Here is a 13,919-nt window from a genome sequence, read left to right on the forward strand (position 1 = left end):
TCAGGTCTTAATATCTGAACTGGCTGCAATTTTTAGGCACTGGAAAAAAACACAATGCAGCATACATGCACCAGTGCTTTTGTTGTTGGTTCCTGTTTAAAGGCCAATCAAGAAAGAAGAAGAAAAAACAAGGCTTCATTTTGAGGAAGGCTTTGTCACTTCCTGCTAGCAAAGGCTACACAGTGGCTCAGCACAAAATATCCTTTCTCTTCACAAATCCCAGCTGTGATGTTGGAACAGGAGCTCTTCTTGCTGGCTCTGGAATTCAAGTGGCAGCATCCACCCTAGCATGTATGTGGTCACTATCTTTTATCTTTTATCTTTATTTCCTTCCATGTTCCCTTGACTCAGCAGCAGGGATGAATGAATGACAGTAGTGGCTTCTCTTGATTAGCCAGAAAAGAATATTGTTGGCATCAGCAACTAACACCCCCTCAGGAGAGATACCTGGCCATCCTTCAGCCCAAAAGACTGAGTTTATATGAAAATCTCTTTCTTTCAACTTCCAGGGTAGTTAAAGCCTAAGTATGCTGCACACATACTTCGTTACGCATTTAACAACTGGACATGTTGCACAGAATAAGCCCTACTTTCAAAATAACCTGTCTTCAAAGTGAACATTTCGCTTTTAATATTGCTAATATTTTCCTCAACCACTCCTTCCAGATTTTGCTTGGACGTACTTCCCATCTCCTTAACACATCTCTGCAGGCAGATCACTAACTGGGCTGTGGTTGAAATATCTGTTGCTAATGTACACTCCATTACTTGTGATAGCTTTACATTGCTCCTGCAAGCATGCAACATGGGCTTTTCCTGGAGCTAGAGCTAGACCTCTGATCTGAAAGACCGTGGTGTGTTCCCTCCTGACGTGCTGTGTGATGTGTTTTGGAAAGTCAGGGGGCAAAGGGATTTATGAGTGGGAAGAGAAGCACTTTCCATGGAGTGAATGAGCTGGTTCCTGCAACTGGCTGCAGGAGGAAGCTGCACTGGAGGAAAGATGGATCTGTTATTCTGTGGCATCCTCAGTTCTTGAGACATTTCCCCAAGGCACTGGAACCAACAGCAAAAACCACCTTCCACTGGTGGGACCTGGCAGCTTGCTCCAACACTGATCACTTTCAAATGCACCCATCATGAGGGGTCCTGCACCACACAGCCACTTCAGATCCCTGGGGCCTTGCAACAGGAACCCAGACACCAGTGCGTGTGAACAGCTCCGTTAGAGGGTGTTTTAATTCAAGCTATAGAATTGCTGAAGAAGGGGGCAGCAAGTTTCCTGGGAGCTGGGCAAGGTGTTCCAAATAGCCCAAGACAGGAAGCACTGGGATTTTTTTTTGCCAGTATGGGGCACTGAAGCTAAAGGAAGAGCAACCTTTCTTGTGCTATTTTTGGCCATCTTAGAAAGAAAGAAATCTAATCATGGCCCCTGGCTTGTCATCTTTTCATGAAAGCAGCATAAGCCGGAGCTCCCAGCAAGCCTCATAAAACTCCAGATTTACAGGGGACCTTTCATCTACATCCATTTAAAATGTTCCCTGCCAGGCAACTGACTATGGACGGAAATCATCATTTGAAAAGATCTTACCTTAAGGACTGTACACAGTGTCTTAAATGCTGCTTCAGTTCTTCATCCTTTTCATAGGATTCCAGCATGGTGTGTGCATCATCGTGGCGATAGCAGTAGATTTTATATGTGTCTTCTAGTGGGCCTTTAATCTGCAAGAACACTTCCCCTGTTAAGGAGAAAAACAAAGCGTGTCAAGCTAGACAACAGCATCTCAGAAGGAGTTTTATTATTCCACCACATTAGCCGTGAGCTAAAAAGGCTGGCTTCCACTTTACTTCCCTTAAAAACGATCTTGTGTGTTTATGTGCATTATTTATTACATGTATTTCTCAGCTGCTCATCTTTGTCATAGTGAGGCACCATTATATCAGTGTTAATGCACAAAAATTCCCTCAGGAAAAGGCATGAAATCTCTATACCTCACACCCCTACATACACAACCCCCTAATTCACTCCCCCAGCTTAATGCCCTTTCAGTGGAAACCACGCAGGAGAGCTTAACTGTTGAGGGGAGATCATTTTTGTGTCATGGGCTGGCAGAAGGGATGAATGCAAGCCTGTTAATTTTCCTTTTGACATTTTTTTCAGCTGAATATGAACTTAAGTGGGTTATAACAGGAATAATTACCATCTCCCATTAGCCATTTCACTTTTATATGTTTTGCAAAATCCTGAAATAGCAATTTTTATGGCCTAGAATAGAGATTTTTCTTCACATGACAGAGGAACAAACTCCACCCCTCCCCTACTTAAATAAAATCACAGTGGATTACAGCCATTTTTATATAGTATCTAGGTTTATGTACAACTGAAGGGAGAAAACATTTCCATTTTCAGTCCTCCACACCACCATTTTCCTCCAAAGAACAGTTGGGAATTTTAGAGGCACTAAAGTAGTCCTGCACTCATTTCCCATTTAATTCTGGTGCCTAATTCGCTCAGCCTGAAACTCCTGTGAATGTAAGAAACATCATCCGGGTGGAGGAGGCACGCTTCATCTCTTCTGCTGAGAGACTCATCCAGTTCTTACACCCTTACATAGCAGCACCTTGATCAGCATCCTTGGAAAAGCATATAATAAACAGCAACAGTGAAAACGCCTGTCTCAGGCATTTACTGAAAATGACACCTATGTGGAAACCAGTCCGGCGTTTTATAAACATTCCTGCTGAGTTATAGCGATGATTATGAAAGTTAAAAGCTGAACACCACATTAATTGGGAGCTCTCTATTCATCCACAGACCGAGCGCCAAGCTGTCAGGCATCCTGCATGTTTCATCCTGACCAAAGTGGGCTGTTTCATAATACACTGCATTGAACTGCTCCGTCTTAAAGTGAAAAATGACTCAGTTACCACAGTAACACAGCTCTGGGTTTTTTCCCCTAGCAGCAAAGGTTAACTGGGCTGCCTGATGCATGTTGGTATCAAGGTGTGAATAAGGGGACAACAACGGTGGAGCTAAGACCACACAAGTTCATTTTACTTACTGGAAGGCCCCAGCCAGACAAGCACCATCACCCTATAGTTAAGTGCTCTTTAGCTGTCTCTATTCTCTCTCTTGTGCTTAGTGCTAATGCTGATGGCTGCCAATGCTCATAGCTTCCTGACTTTCCCATGAACTCTCTATACAGGCCTTCATTAGCCAGCAGTGTAAGATGAAACCTTAACAAGCTTCCTCTTGCTCCTGCTCCCTTGGCACTTGATTCTCAGCGGCGCTGAGCTCTCACAGCTTTCACTAAATTTCAGCAGAGCCTCAAGTGCTTTGCATGGCCTGCTCTACACTCAGCCCCCGAGTGAGGTTACATTTTGAGTAGCAAAAATGCAAGCTGTAAACTTACAGCTCATTTCAGCATACACTAGAGGCTGGAAATTTTCATTCTCTTCTCCAGAATGAAAGAGATGAGCAAGATCTGTTCACTGATGTATTGTGCCACAATGACAGACACTTTCACTGATGCTCAATGACAAGAAGAATCACGTGTTGATTTTACAGATAGGTTCTTTTAAAAGCAGACAGATTTATTGCTGGTTCTGAGCCATGTGGACCAAATCAGATGAGCTTTGGGCGTATCACTGTGGGATCTTGCTTTACGGACCAAAACCACATTGTATTTGGGCACAGCTTTAAAAATATGGAGTCTTTTGCACTCTGTCAGATGAAAATCTGCCTGATGACTCTTCTTAAGTGTGGTGGTCACAAGTCTCAAAGAGAAAATCCTAGAAGGAAGCCCTGAGCAACAGAAAGAGTTTCTCCCTGTGGCTTTCCTGTGTGGACAGCAGTAGGAGAGGGAGACTGAAGGTAAAGTAATCTTTACCCATAGCTAAAGCCAGGGTAAGGTTACTGACTCTTCATATGCCTCTGTATACGACTGCATGTAACTATACAGTATCCAGAACAGAGGGGAGAAAAACTACAGGACAGAACTAGAAAGGGTATTTAACCTCAGTGGTGTTTAGCATCAGAAGACCAAGCACCACAAACGTTCTGTCTACATCAACATTTTAGCTCAGATTAGGAGAAGGGCTTTTGAAGCCAGTCTCTCAGTAGTCCTCATCTCCCATGCCTGGGCTGTGTGGTGGAGCAGGCACAGACACACAAACTGGATCTCTTTGAGGACGGTAATTAGGAGAAGTTGCACTCCAATGACACATCTTACACTGTCCAACCATAAAGGGCATCTCTCAATCCACAGGAACAGACTACAGCCATTTTGAACTAAGACCTCTTGAAATGTGTGGTATGGTACCAGGCCCTTAACAGCAACTCTTTCACTCTACAAGTCTGTTGCTATTGGACATTACTACTTGTCAATGTGGACATAGCAGAAGGTGTGAAGAACATAGGCTAAAATAAGACTTGAATATGATCAACCACATTGTTTTCATTTCAAACCAGTGAATTAGCAGTTCTCCTGAACCTCACTGAGACTGGGTTGACTTCCAAAGCAAGGTATTTCAGTGCAAAATGTTTACACACCATAAACACAACAGAATAAGATGGGTGTGTGTTAAACATTCTCAGCCTGCTTTTTCCTTAGACTGGCTTTAACAACCTTTACACTGATTATAAAGATTCTGAGAACAAAATTATCACCTTTACGTACTTGTAGAGGATGACAAACTTACTAAGTTATTGCTTATAGTGATGCAATCATTCTCCCTGCTTTTGTCTCAGCCTGGGAAGGAATGTCTCAGACCTCTGCCATAAGTTAGCCGACTCTGTTACCCACAATCCCATACCTTTTCATGGTCCTTTGTTTCTGGGGAAATACACCTTAATAGATGGATAAAATTGTTTGTCTCTGCTTCTGGATGTGGTAGGGAACTAAAAGGATGATTCTCCTGGCTGTGAGAAAGGCACTTCCTGCTAGAATAGAACATTGCTTATTAAGAGTATGACTCACCATGATGCACTTTTATTGAAATACTGCCAAACAACACAGTTGCATCAAACTACGTTAAGCTGTTGCCTTGGCAAACCAGATTGAGACGTGGTGGATTAATACTTTTCCCAAGCCTCATATGCTTTAATATCATGTTTCTTAGTTGATAATTTTTTACCCCATTATTTGCAAGAGGACTTCTTTCTGTAATATGTCACCTGTGCTGCGTGGTCAGTGATGAATCATGGCTGGATGTTTTTTAAACTAAACTGGCTGACTTTGCACTGAAGCAAATAAAGATTTCTCTCCTGATCCCTTAAGGTGGATCACCCATTGTCTCTGCCCTGAAGAAGCAGTTATGGGAGAACTGATGAGTGGTAACTTCTTAAATCTCTCCATCTGTGCAAAAATATCAGGTGAATAGATCACAGCCTTAACATTCATGGCCTGACCTGCAGAACATGTGACTGTTGTGACATATCTAGGGCCAACCCATTTGCTGAAAATACTCATGATCCCTACAGACATTCCTGCACAGATTCCCACAAACTTCATAGCAGTTACAGCTTTCTTGCCTTTGTGGACCATAACCTTGTCAAGAACACTTAACCACTTCTTACATGAATTGTATTGCCAGTATATACATGTTAACAATGTTTGTGGGCGGGGTGGTGATGTGTTTATTATTCCAATAATTTTTAATGCTTTTCTTTAATGGCGTATTATAAGTATGCAATATAAGAGCTGGGGTAAGCATGGGCAGAGTCAGGTAGGCAATATCACACTAGACCAAAAGGTTATTATCAGTATGTGGCATAACTCAGTGCTGAATTTTTTACTCATGCTAAACTCACTTGCTCCATCCTTCCTTCCTTCCTTCCTTCCTTCCTGCCCCTCAACATCCAGATGGATGGAAAAAGAGCATCATGGTCATATGAGTACAGTAGAACAACTGGACAGGCTTCACATGTTATATTTCCTGTGTCATTATGGACATCTTGTAGCATGTTAGCCTCTGGGAGTGGTACTAGTTAAGTCTGATGAGGGTAGAGGACAGGAAAGTGTTATGTTTATTCTTTCATGTAGCTTTGTAGAACTCAAGAGGACAGTAAACATACCGATTATTTGCATGGGTGGCTCCACATCTGTCGTGGCTTCTTCCAACAATGACAGCAGTTTGGCTGATACTTGATGGACCAATTCAATGTTGCTAAACAAGCCATCCACGTCAAAGTGAGCAATCTAATGGAATACAAATATTGAGCAGCTACTGAGGAAGGATAAAGAAGGACATTGTGTATTAGAGACCTTCTCTTGCTACGTCCTGGGTGTTCAACACTCCAGGAAGCACCACTTCTGCAAAACCTCATATAAACATCCTCCTTGTGGCTTCAAGGACACAAACACAGTTTTCAGATGAGTATAACACAGTTGACACAGCTAACAAAGGCCATGTTATCAAGTGCTTTTAACCTTATTTTGAACTATTCCTAATCGGAAAGTGTTTACCTAGGAAGGAAATAAACATTATCATCTGAATAAAGAAAAGACCCTTTAAAATATTTGTTCACTTTCCCACTGAGGAAAAGAATAGTTGACAGTAGGCTTCATTCCCTGATTACCAGTTGCTAACAGAGGCTGCTACAGAAACTGAGACTTGGGTGCCAGCTACCAGGTAAAACACTTCCAGATGGTGGTAGCCTTTTAAGTCAGTTGTCCTATATGGCCAAAAATGTAATCAAGATCATATAATTTCCACTAAAAGGAACACATTTACAATTCTGGGTATTAATACAACCTAAAGAGCTTCCTACAGAGCTTGGGCACACATTTACTTCAGTGAACTGCATCAGTTCACACCAACAGAAAATGTGGTTCTGTGTCCCTACTCATTTCCAGGACACATACTTTTCATGCAGTAGTTATTTATTTCCTTCCATAGTAGGGCACTAGTTAATATTCAGTGACAATTGGAGATAGCCAGTGGTAACGTGCTAATACTGAGAACAAATGCAAGACTGATTTTTACATCTGTATAGATACTCTCTGAAGATCTCTCTCCATTAGGAACTTAATTGCTGCCTTACCTAACAGCTTATCAGATGCCAGGAGGATCAAATTGCATACTATTGTAACAGAATCAGAAATGTACTTTCAGTACTAATGCAGTTAATTTCTTTATAAGTATTATAGGGGCTAAAACATGTTTTATCCATTTGGCAATATGAAACAGATTCATTGCTAGGTCAATTTTCTAAATGCTATCCTTCTCTAAACACATTACAAACTTTCAATATGGTAGTTTATCCAAGAACTAGCCTTAAAACCATACAACATTCTTGAAAGCCCTTCAAAAATGCAGAGATTATTAAATTAGGACAGTTATAACCTCTAAATTACTTTTCCTGTGTAAATCTAGCACAGGACTTCCGACCTCCACTCCAGCACAATTCCTACATAGTACTTGGAAATACGCTGTGTGTGGATGCTTACACACATTAATACAGTGACAAAGGACAGAACTGAAACATGTTTTCAGTCGGCTGAAAAAGAGCAAAGGAATACAGCACACTTGTCAAAAATCTCGCAGGTTCAACCAGGAAATACTCTCACTCTGTGCTGGCCAGGCTACAGAGAGAGTCAAGTGGAGACTGTTTCGAAGTAGATGAACAAGTCAAGGAAGAAGGAAGTCAAGAACTCCTTAAAGGTATGCCAGCAGATAGTGGTAGTTCTGAAAATGGGTTGGAACAAACTCTGACAGAGTTTTAAGAATGAAAAAAAAGGTCCTGCAGGAGCTCAAACAGCACAGGCTGCAGCTGGCCACAACACTTCCCAAAGAGTCAGTGCCAACATCATCTAAAGATACTTTGACCCCTACATCTACAAAATGGTGACATTTTGTCACCAATTTCATAAGAAGTCCTACCTACAGAATATTTGGTTTAAGGGCTTTTTAAAATTACTTTGATTCTGTATTAGCAGCAGATATCATTTGTGCTGCCTCTGTGAATGCTAGGTTGTAGACCTAACAATTACGAATCTTTCTCTGGACAGTCTCTTCTATTCCCAGCCTTTGGCTGCACAATTTTTCTACAAATTGAAATAATGTTGAGGAAAAGTGCTCTTTGAAGTCCTAGCTGAAAAAGAAAATGGGTACCATTGGCCTAATAAAACCATTTGCCTAAAAGACAGTTTATGAGCCTTCCTTACGATCTTCTTAAATGTACCTTTTTTTGTGTAGAATGCAAATTTCTGAAGTGCTCACTGGTCTGTCAGGCACGGTGTTTTTACAGCACAGCTGTCAGAAAGGCTGGGTAAAGTTATCTTTACAATTGAATTTAACCTCGATGGGGAGCAGCATGCCATCCTGGGTTGTTATCATGGAAAATACTTGGGTTTACTGGTTTTGGAGGTGCCCAAGAAAGTCTGCCAGGGCATGTACCAGGGTTTATAATTACAGAGCAGGCAGAAGAGAGAGCAGAAGAGACGTGGAAGCTGCTATTACAGCCCACAAGCAGGGATATAGCATTCAAGCTGCCCTCTGGGCAAGTACCTTGATGCAGGCTTTATGCGAGGGCAGCGCAAGTGTCAGGAGCATACCTGACTTCCTGCTCCCCTTGCTAGAGCCCTGGCACATCCTTCCAGAAAGCCAGCTCTGGACCTGCTCCTGGCACCACGACACTCTCATGCCAACACTTGTGCTTGCATTAAGATTATCTGCACGCAGGACGTGGGTGAGTTGAGACCCTGACGTCAGTGCCTCATCCTCCGCCCCCATCACTCACCTGCTTGCTTCTCAGGGGTTGAATCACTTCCCTGATGCAGAGATCCAGGTCGCTGATATAGTCTTTCTCTGTCTGCATGAGTTCTGCAATGACTTTCACTCTCTTGGCCATCATGCGTCTGCTAACCTGTTCTTCATCCTCCTGCAGCGAAGTGGCAGGGGTTGCGGACCCCCCCACCTGCGGGGCCATCTTTTCTGTTTAAAAGAGGGAGGTTTGTGAGGAGCACCATAATGCTGCTTGCTCACCCAGCCTGTGCTGCACAGCCATGGGGGAACGTAACTGGTGCCTGTTGGAAACTTCCAAATTGCCATAGGGAGCAGGAAAGAAGCATAAGAAGTGGCAAACCCCGATCAGACCGAGTATCATCCCATCTCCCTCCTCTAAAAGCAGACATGATTTGGTGAAGGAAACCATCCATTTGGCAGTATGGGGACAACCCATCACCAGCTCCCATGGCTTTGATGTTATGTACTTGAGCAGAAATTTTCCATGGAGCACAGGAGAGTTTGATCTTTGTCACACTGAAATTCAGGGAGAGCTGATGCCCTTCTACTCCTTTGAAAAAACAGTATTGGTCTGACATCTGTTTGGAGGATGGGAGGAAATATGTTCCTGTGGAAGAAAAAGGTCGTGTTTACTATAAATCAGCTTTACTGGAATAACCTTTGCTCTGTACAATGGAATGTTGAGTCTATTCATGGGAGGCTGAGGGCTGCAGGTACAGGAAGCCAAATTTCCAAAAGAAGACAATGTTGCTAATAATGACAATGCAACCTGTAATTCTGTTTAAAAATACTTCTTTGAAAGAGGCAAAGGAATTACAGGAGACTATGGGAAAACCTTTAATGATCAATAACAAACATGTCTTGGAAAAACAGAGGTCATTTGGTTCAAGACATTCTTAACTGTTTTTCCATACTTAAGAACTAGGATATCTGATTTTTTCCAAATACATGGAAATGCAAGTCTCCTAAAAAGAGGTAATTTATGTGTGTTATAGGACCTACACACAACCCACTTATCCTTAATGATGGTCTTCCCTTTCGTTGGTTCATAAGCCACCCTACAAACATCCTTGTCAGCTGTACAAAGTACAAAGAATTTTATCTGTGTTCACTGACAATCTGTATTTTTCATTAGGAAAACCATACACAGACACACACAAAAAAAAAAACAAAACAAACAAGTGAAAGATTTCAGAGGCTTTTCTGATGTTTTTCTGCTAGCCACAAGATGGTGCAGAGTACCAACAAAGATGGACTTATTATTACCATACTCTGCATTACCCAGGTCGTGCTTTGACAGCACAGGCTTTTATTGCTGGGTGGCAAAGGACGTGAATCTCTGCTGAGGATCAGACTGTTACGCCTGCGTGTCAACTTCTGGTAGGGAGCGTGCTGTATAATGAGGCAACAGCAAGCGCTATCTGATGCTTTGCTTGCTGATAGCCAGTACTGGATATACTGCAGCTGTTTGAATTGATTGTCAAGGGCGAGGTCATGAGCACTCAAGTGAGCATCAAACAGCGTGCAGCTCACCTGTACAACACCAGCCAAGGTGTAGGTGATGACCTGGAGCTGGACTTGCAGCTTTCAGGAGAAAGGACTTTGAGCCATCCTCCACTGAGTGGTGTAAATGCCACAAATCAAATGGATCATCATCCCCAGCCTCTTCTGCAATTATGCTGACCACTGACACCCAGAAAGGACAGTTGTGTTATCAATGCTTCTCCCATCAGGTTTTCTAGTGAGACTGGTGTGACCACAGTTAACTGTTTTAACTGGCAGCTTTTGGGGCTGCACCTCTGCCTCTGCACTGCTAAACAGGGAGGACAAGCAACCTGAACAAACTGGGAGGGAGCACACTTTTTTTGTATTTAGATGTACTTTTTGCTTTTCAGTTTTTAGCCTTCAAGTCTGTCACAGGCATCAACACTTTGTCATCAAGTTTGTACACGGACCATAAAATGGAAACATGATGAGGATGTCTCCCCTCTGCAAGGCTTGGGATATTAGAACAATTTTAAGCTGAATCTTGCCCTAGTGTGTCCCTGCCGGTGTGAGTGCACTGCCTGCACAGGAGCTTGCACTGCTGCAGAACCCATCCACCAAAGCTACTCTATCACTTGCCCTCTTCAGCTGGACAAAACACACTCTGCCTTACTTTAGTGAGGAGGAGAGAAAATTGGTACCAGTATCACTCCCACAATTTTCTGCTGGGATTGCAGAATGAGACTGCTTTGCTAAAGTGTCAGGTACTTTTTTCTCTAAAAGCTTACATTATGTAACAACACTTATAAATTCACAAGGACCACCTGAGCAATCCATTTCCATTCCAGTTCTGCACCAAAATCAGCATTTCTCTTGAGACTGGGTGTGAAAATGTCTACATGTGTGTGACTGTATGGGAGAGTTCAGGGCGACCCCTGAGAAAGTGCAGAGAGGACTAGATGTTCTGGAAGATCTCAGAAGTATCGTTTCATCTCAGATGCAGCACTGTTACGATATCAGATGGAATCTGAAGGCAAGCACAAGATGCTGTGCAAAACAACTTCCAGATCTTTTATACTGATGGCAGAGGAGAGTATTATGTGAGCAAAATAAAGCCACTGTATCCCACTTCAGGCTTGAATCACAATCCCTTGAGAGGCTGTCCTTTCAGTTTATGTCATTAGATTGCTCTGATCAAATTTGATTCTTGAATTACGTCAGGACTCAACTGTTATCCTTATTGCATGATAGATAATAATGCCAAGAAAGACAAACTATTCTCAACAGGAAGAAATAACTGTGGGAAATAGGAGGTAGATGCTGTTTCCTTACAGAAAACATGTTTTTTAATAAATGTATTCTTTTGCTAAATGCAATATGATTTTCTATTTTCGCTCCATATATATTCACTTTTTCATTTCAGGCATGTCTGTCTCTATAGAATGTAACAGCAAGATCCTGCAGTGATGATTACAGCCAAAACCTGTGATTTCATGTTCAACTGATTGCTTTTGACCAGTTTGAGAACATTAGTAGCTTGCTGAAATCCTTGTGAAGTAAGTGAAAGTTCAATAAATGCACAAACAGCAAGTGCACATCTGGAACATAAGTAGACTCATTTCTACCTGGTAATGTGTACCAGGCCTGTAATGGTTTGAGAAAGAGGATTATCAGGAAGAGACATTGCTGAGGATTAACTGTTACAGTAAGAATGTGACTCATTTATCCTCAGAGATGCCCGGTTTAGAAAAAACTGTCTGTGGAACCGTTTATTAGACACCTGCATCTTAAGACCAGTTCAGAAAACAAAAAGTAATTGTTACTTTTAGTAGGCATAAAAATGTAAAGTAGACAGTAATGTTTGCAATTGTTGCTTTGTGATGTCAGTTATCTGCAGGAGTCACCTCTCTGGAGGAATTTGCTTTGGAGAGGAAGGTGATAACTCTGGTTTTCCAGCTGTATATTGAACTACACAGCAAGAAGCAAAAGGTTCACTATGTGATGACATGGACAAAGCAGCCGCACGTCTTCCAAAAACAGTTTCTTGCAAGTGTGAAGTCTAAAAATATCCCCCAGATGGAGACATCCAGCAATGCAGTGAGAATGTGGAGGAATACAGCTTGCAATGTGCAAACGCAGCAGCTCTCCTCTAGGCCCAGGGGAGGGGAGGGGTTGAAGGATCCACAGCATCATGCCAGAGGAGCAGCCACAGCAGGCCTGCAAGATCTATGCATGCAGATTTTCCTGGCTTTCCCTCCTAGAGAGCAAGCAACTCTGAGAGGGCTGCTCTATCCATCCTTCCTCCCAAGTAAGATGGTCAGGTTGGACATCCCATTTGCCCTTGGGGACAGGATCCAGGTTTCTCCTTATCCATATCCAATGCTTTCCATCTAAAAGTGAAGGCACTGGCACAGAATGTAGCAACAAGTATAGTGATGTCAGTGCACAGAGTAAGAGGCCTTTGCATCACTTAGGCAGCATTCAGAGGCACACAGGCTCTGCACTCAGGCTGTGCAGATATGGGGTTTTTGCCTGGCACAAGGGAGCAGTGAAGGCATAAGTTATCAAGGTATAACAAGCAAATTACAGCACTACTGTGTTTTCACATGTAAAACTTGAGTTTCATGCCACCCTGGATGAAAGTACTCCTCTGTGAAATCATGTCCTCAGATAGCCTGTACCCTCAGATAACCTAGCTGTTACAGACAGCAATGTACACCAGCTTTTATCAGCTGGATTTGGGAATGAAACACAGGCAGCCAAGTTCGGAGACTGCTGCTGTGGCAGCTTGCCTCTCCCTCTGCACCACGCTCCTGACTCTGCCCCTTACACCCCTGTTTCCACTGTGGCTGCCGGGAAGGCTGCAGGGCACAAAGACACTGGGATCATTGGAAGTAAGAGGGCATGAAATGGGACAAGCAGCAGGAAAGGATGGAGGCCCACGCTGCCTGCAGAAGTACATCACATGAACTAACAACAGGAAGAGTTTTACTTCAGATCCCCCTGCCCTTGCGAGGGACCACTTCATAGGGGTGTCCTTATAGTTTTGGAACAGAGCTATCAGAGTGCAACAATATGGTGCAAACATAGTGCAAATTAGATCCACTGAACTCCAAGTTGGGCACTGAAATAGAAGAGGATTGGGAGAGCGTTGTGGAAAATGCCTTTTTTATTTCTGCTTTCAGATGCACATAACAGCAGCATTGTTCAGGAACAGGTTTGCTGCACATGGGCTGTCAGTTACACATGCAAAAAGTCCCTTTTCTGAACACAGGAGAACACCACAGGACCAGAATGACCTTGCACCAGTCTTCCTGGGCAACAGGCTCACTCATAAAACCTGGATCAGAGACTTCCTTGCAATTAGGTCATTCGATCTTTGATCATATTTCTGTTCCATAAGGTACAGAATATATTTACATTCAATATGCAAGTTCTTTCTTCAATTCCTTGACAGCAGTCTGCTTTAATTATATGTGTGCTGACAGGACTGCAGAGATCCCATGTGACCACAGTGGAAGGGAAGAAAGCTTATCATCAGATGACAGAAGAATGCCCTCATTGTTAGTGCCAATACTCACAAATAAACCTTTCCAGTGTGTCATATACCGGTATAAATATACTGCTCCTGTGGCATGGAGCTAATATGCTAATAAAGTAAGAACCAAGGATGGGCTGCATCTGAACCG

The 13,919-nt window shown here is 42.7% G+C and overlaps 1 protein-coding gene across 1 annotated transcript in view; it reads right to left on the minus strand.

Annotated features, from left to right (window-relative positions):
• The window catches only part of ARHGEF38 (Rho guanine nucleotide exchange factor (GEF) 38), a gene marked incomplete at its 3' end in the record, with an annotated part of 31,299 nt that overhangs the window by 12,350 nt on the left and 5,030 nt on the right, over positions 1 to 13,919 (minus strand). The window contains exons 2-4 of the mRNA XM_008938344.1: positions 8,741 to 8,934; positions 6,074 to 6,197; positions 1,589 to 1,736 (exon numbers count right to left, since the gene is read on the minus strand). Coding sequence (XP_008936592.1) covers positions 1,589 to 1,736; positions 6,074 to 6,197; positions 8,741 to 8,934 — 466 coding nt within the window. The remainder of the gene's footprint in view (positions 1 to 1,588; positions 1,737 to 6,073; positions 6,198 to 8,740; positions 8,935 to 13,919) is intronic.

The sequence above is a fragment of the Merops nubicus genome, unplaced genomic scaffold (genome assembly GCF_000691845.1).
Source record: "Merops nubicus isolate BGI_N331 unplaced genomic scaffold, ASM69184v1 scaffold14774, whole genome shotgun sequence".
Taxonomy (NCBI): domain Eukaryota; kingdom Metazoa; phylum Chordata; class Aves; order Coraciiformes; family Meropidae; genus Merops; species Merops nubicus.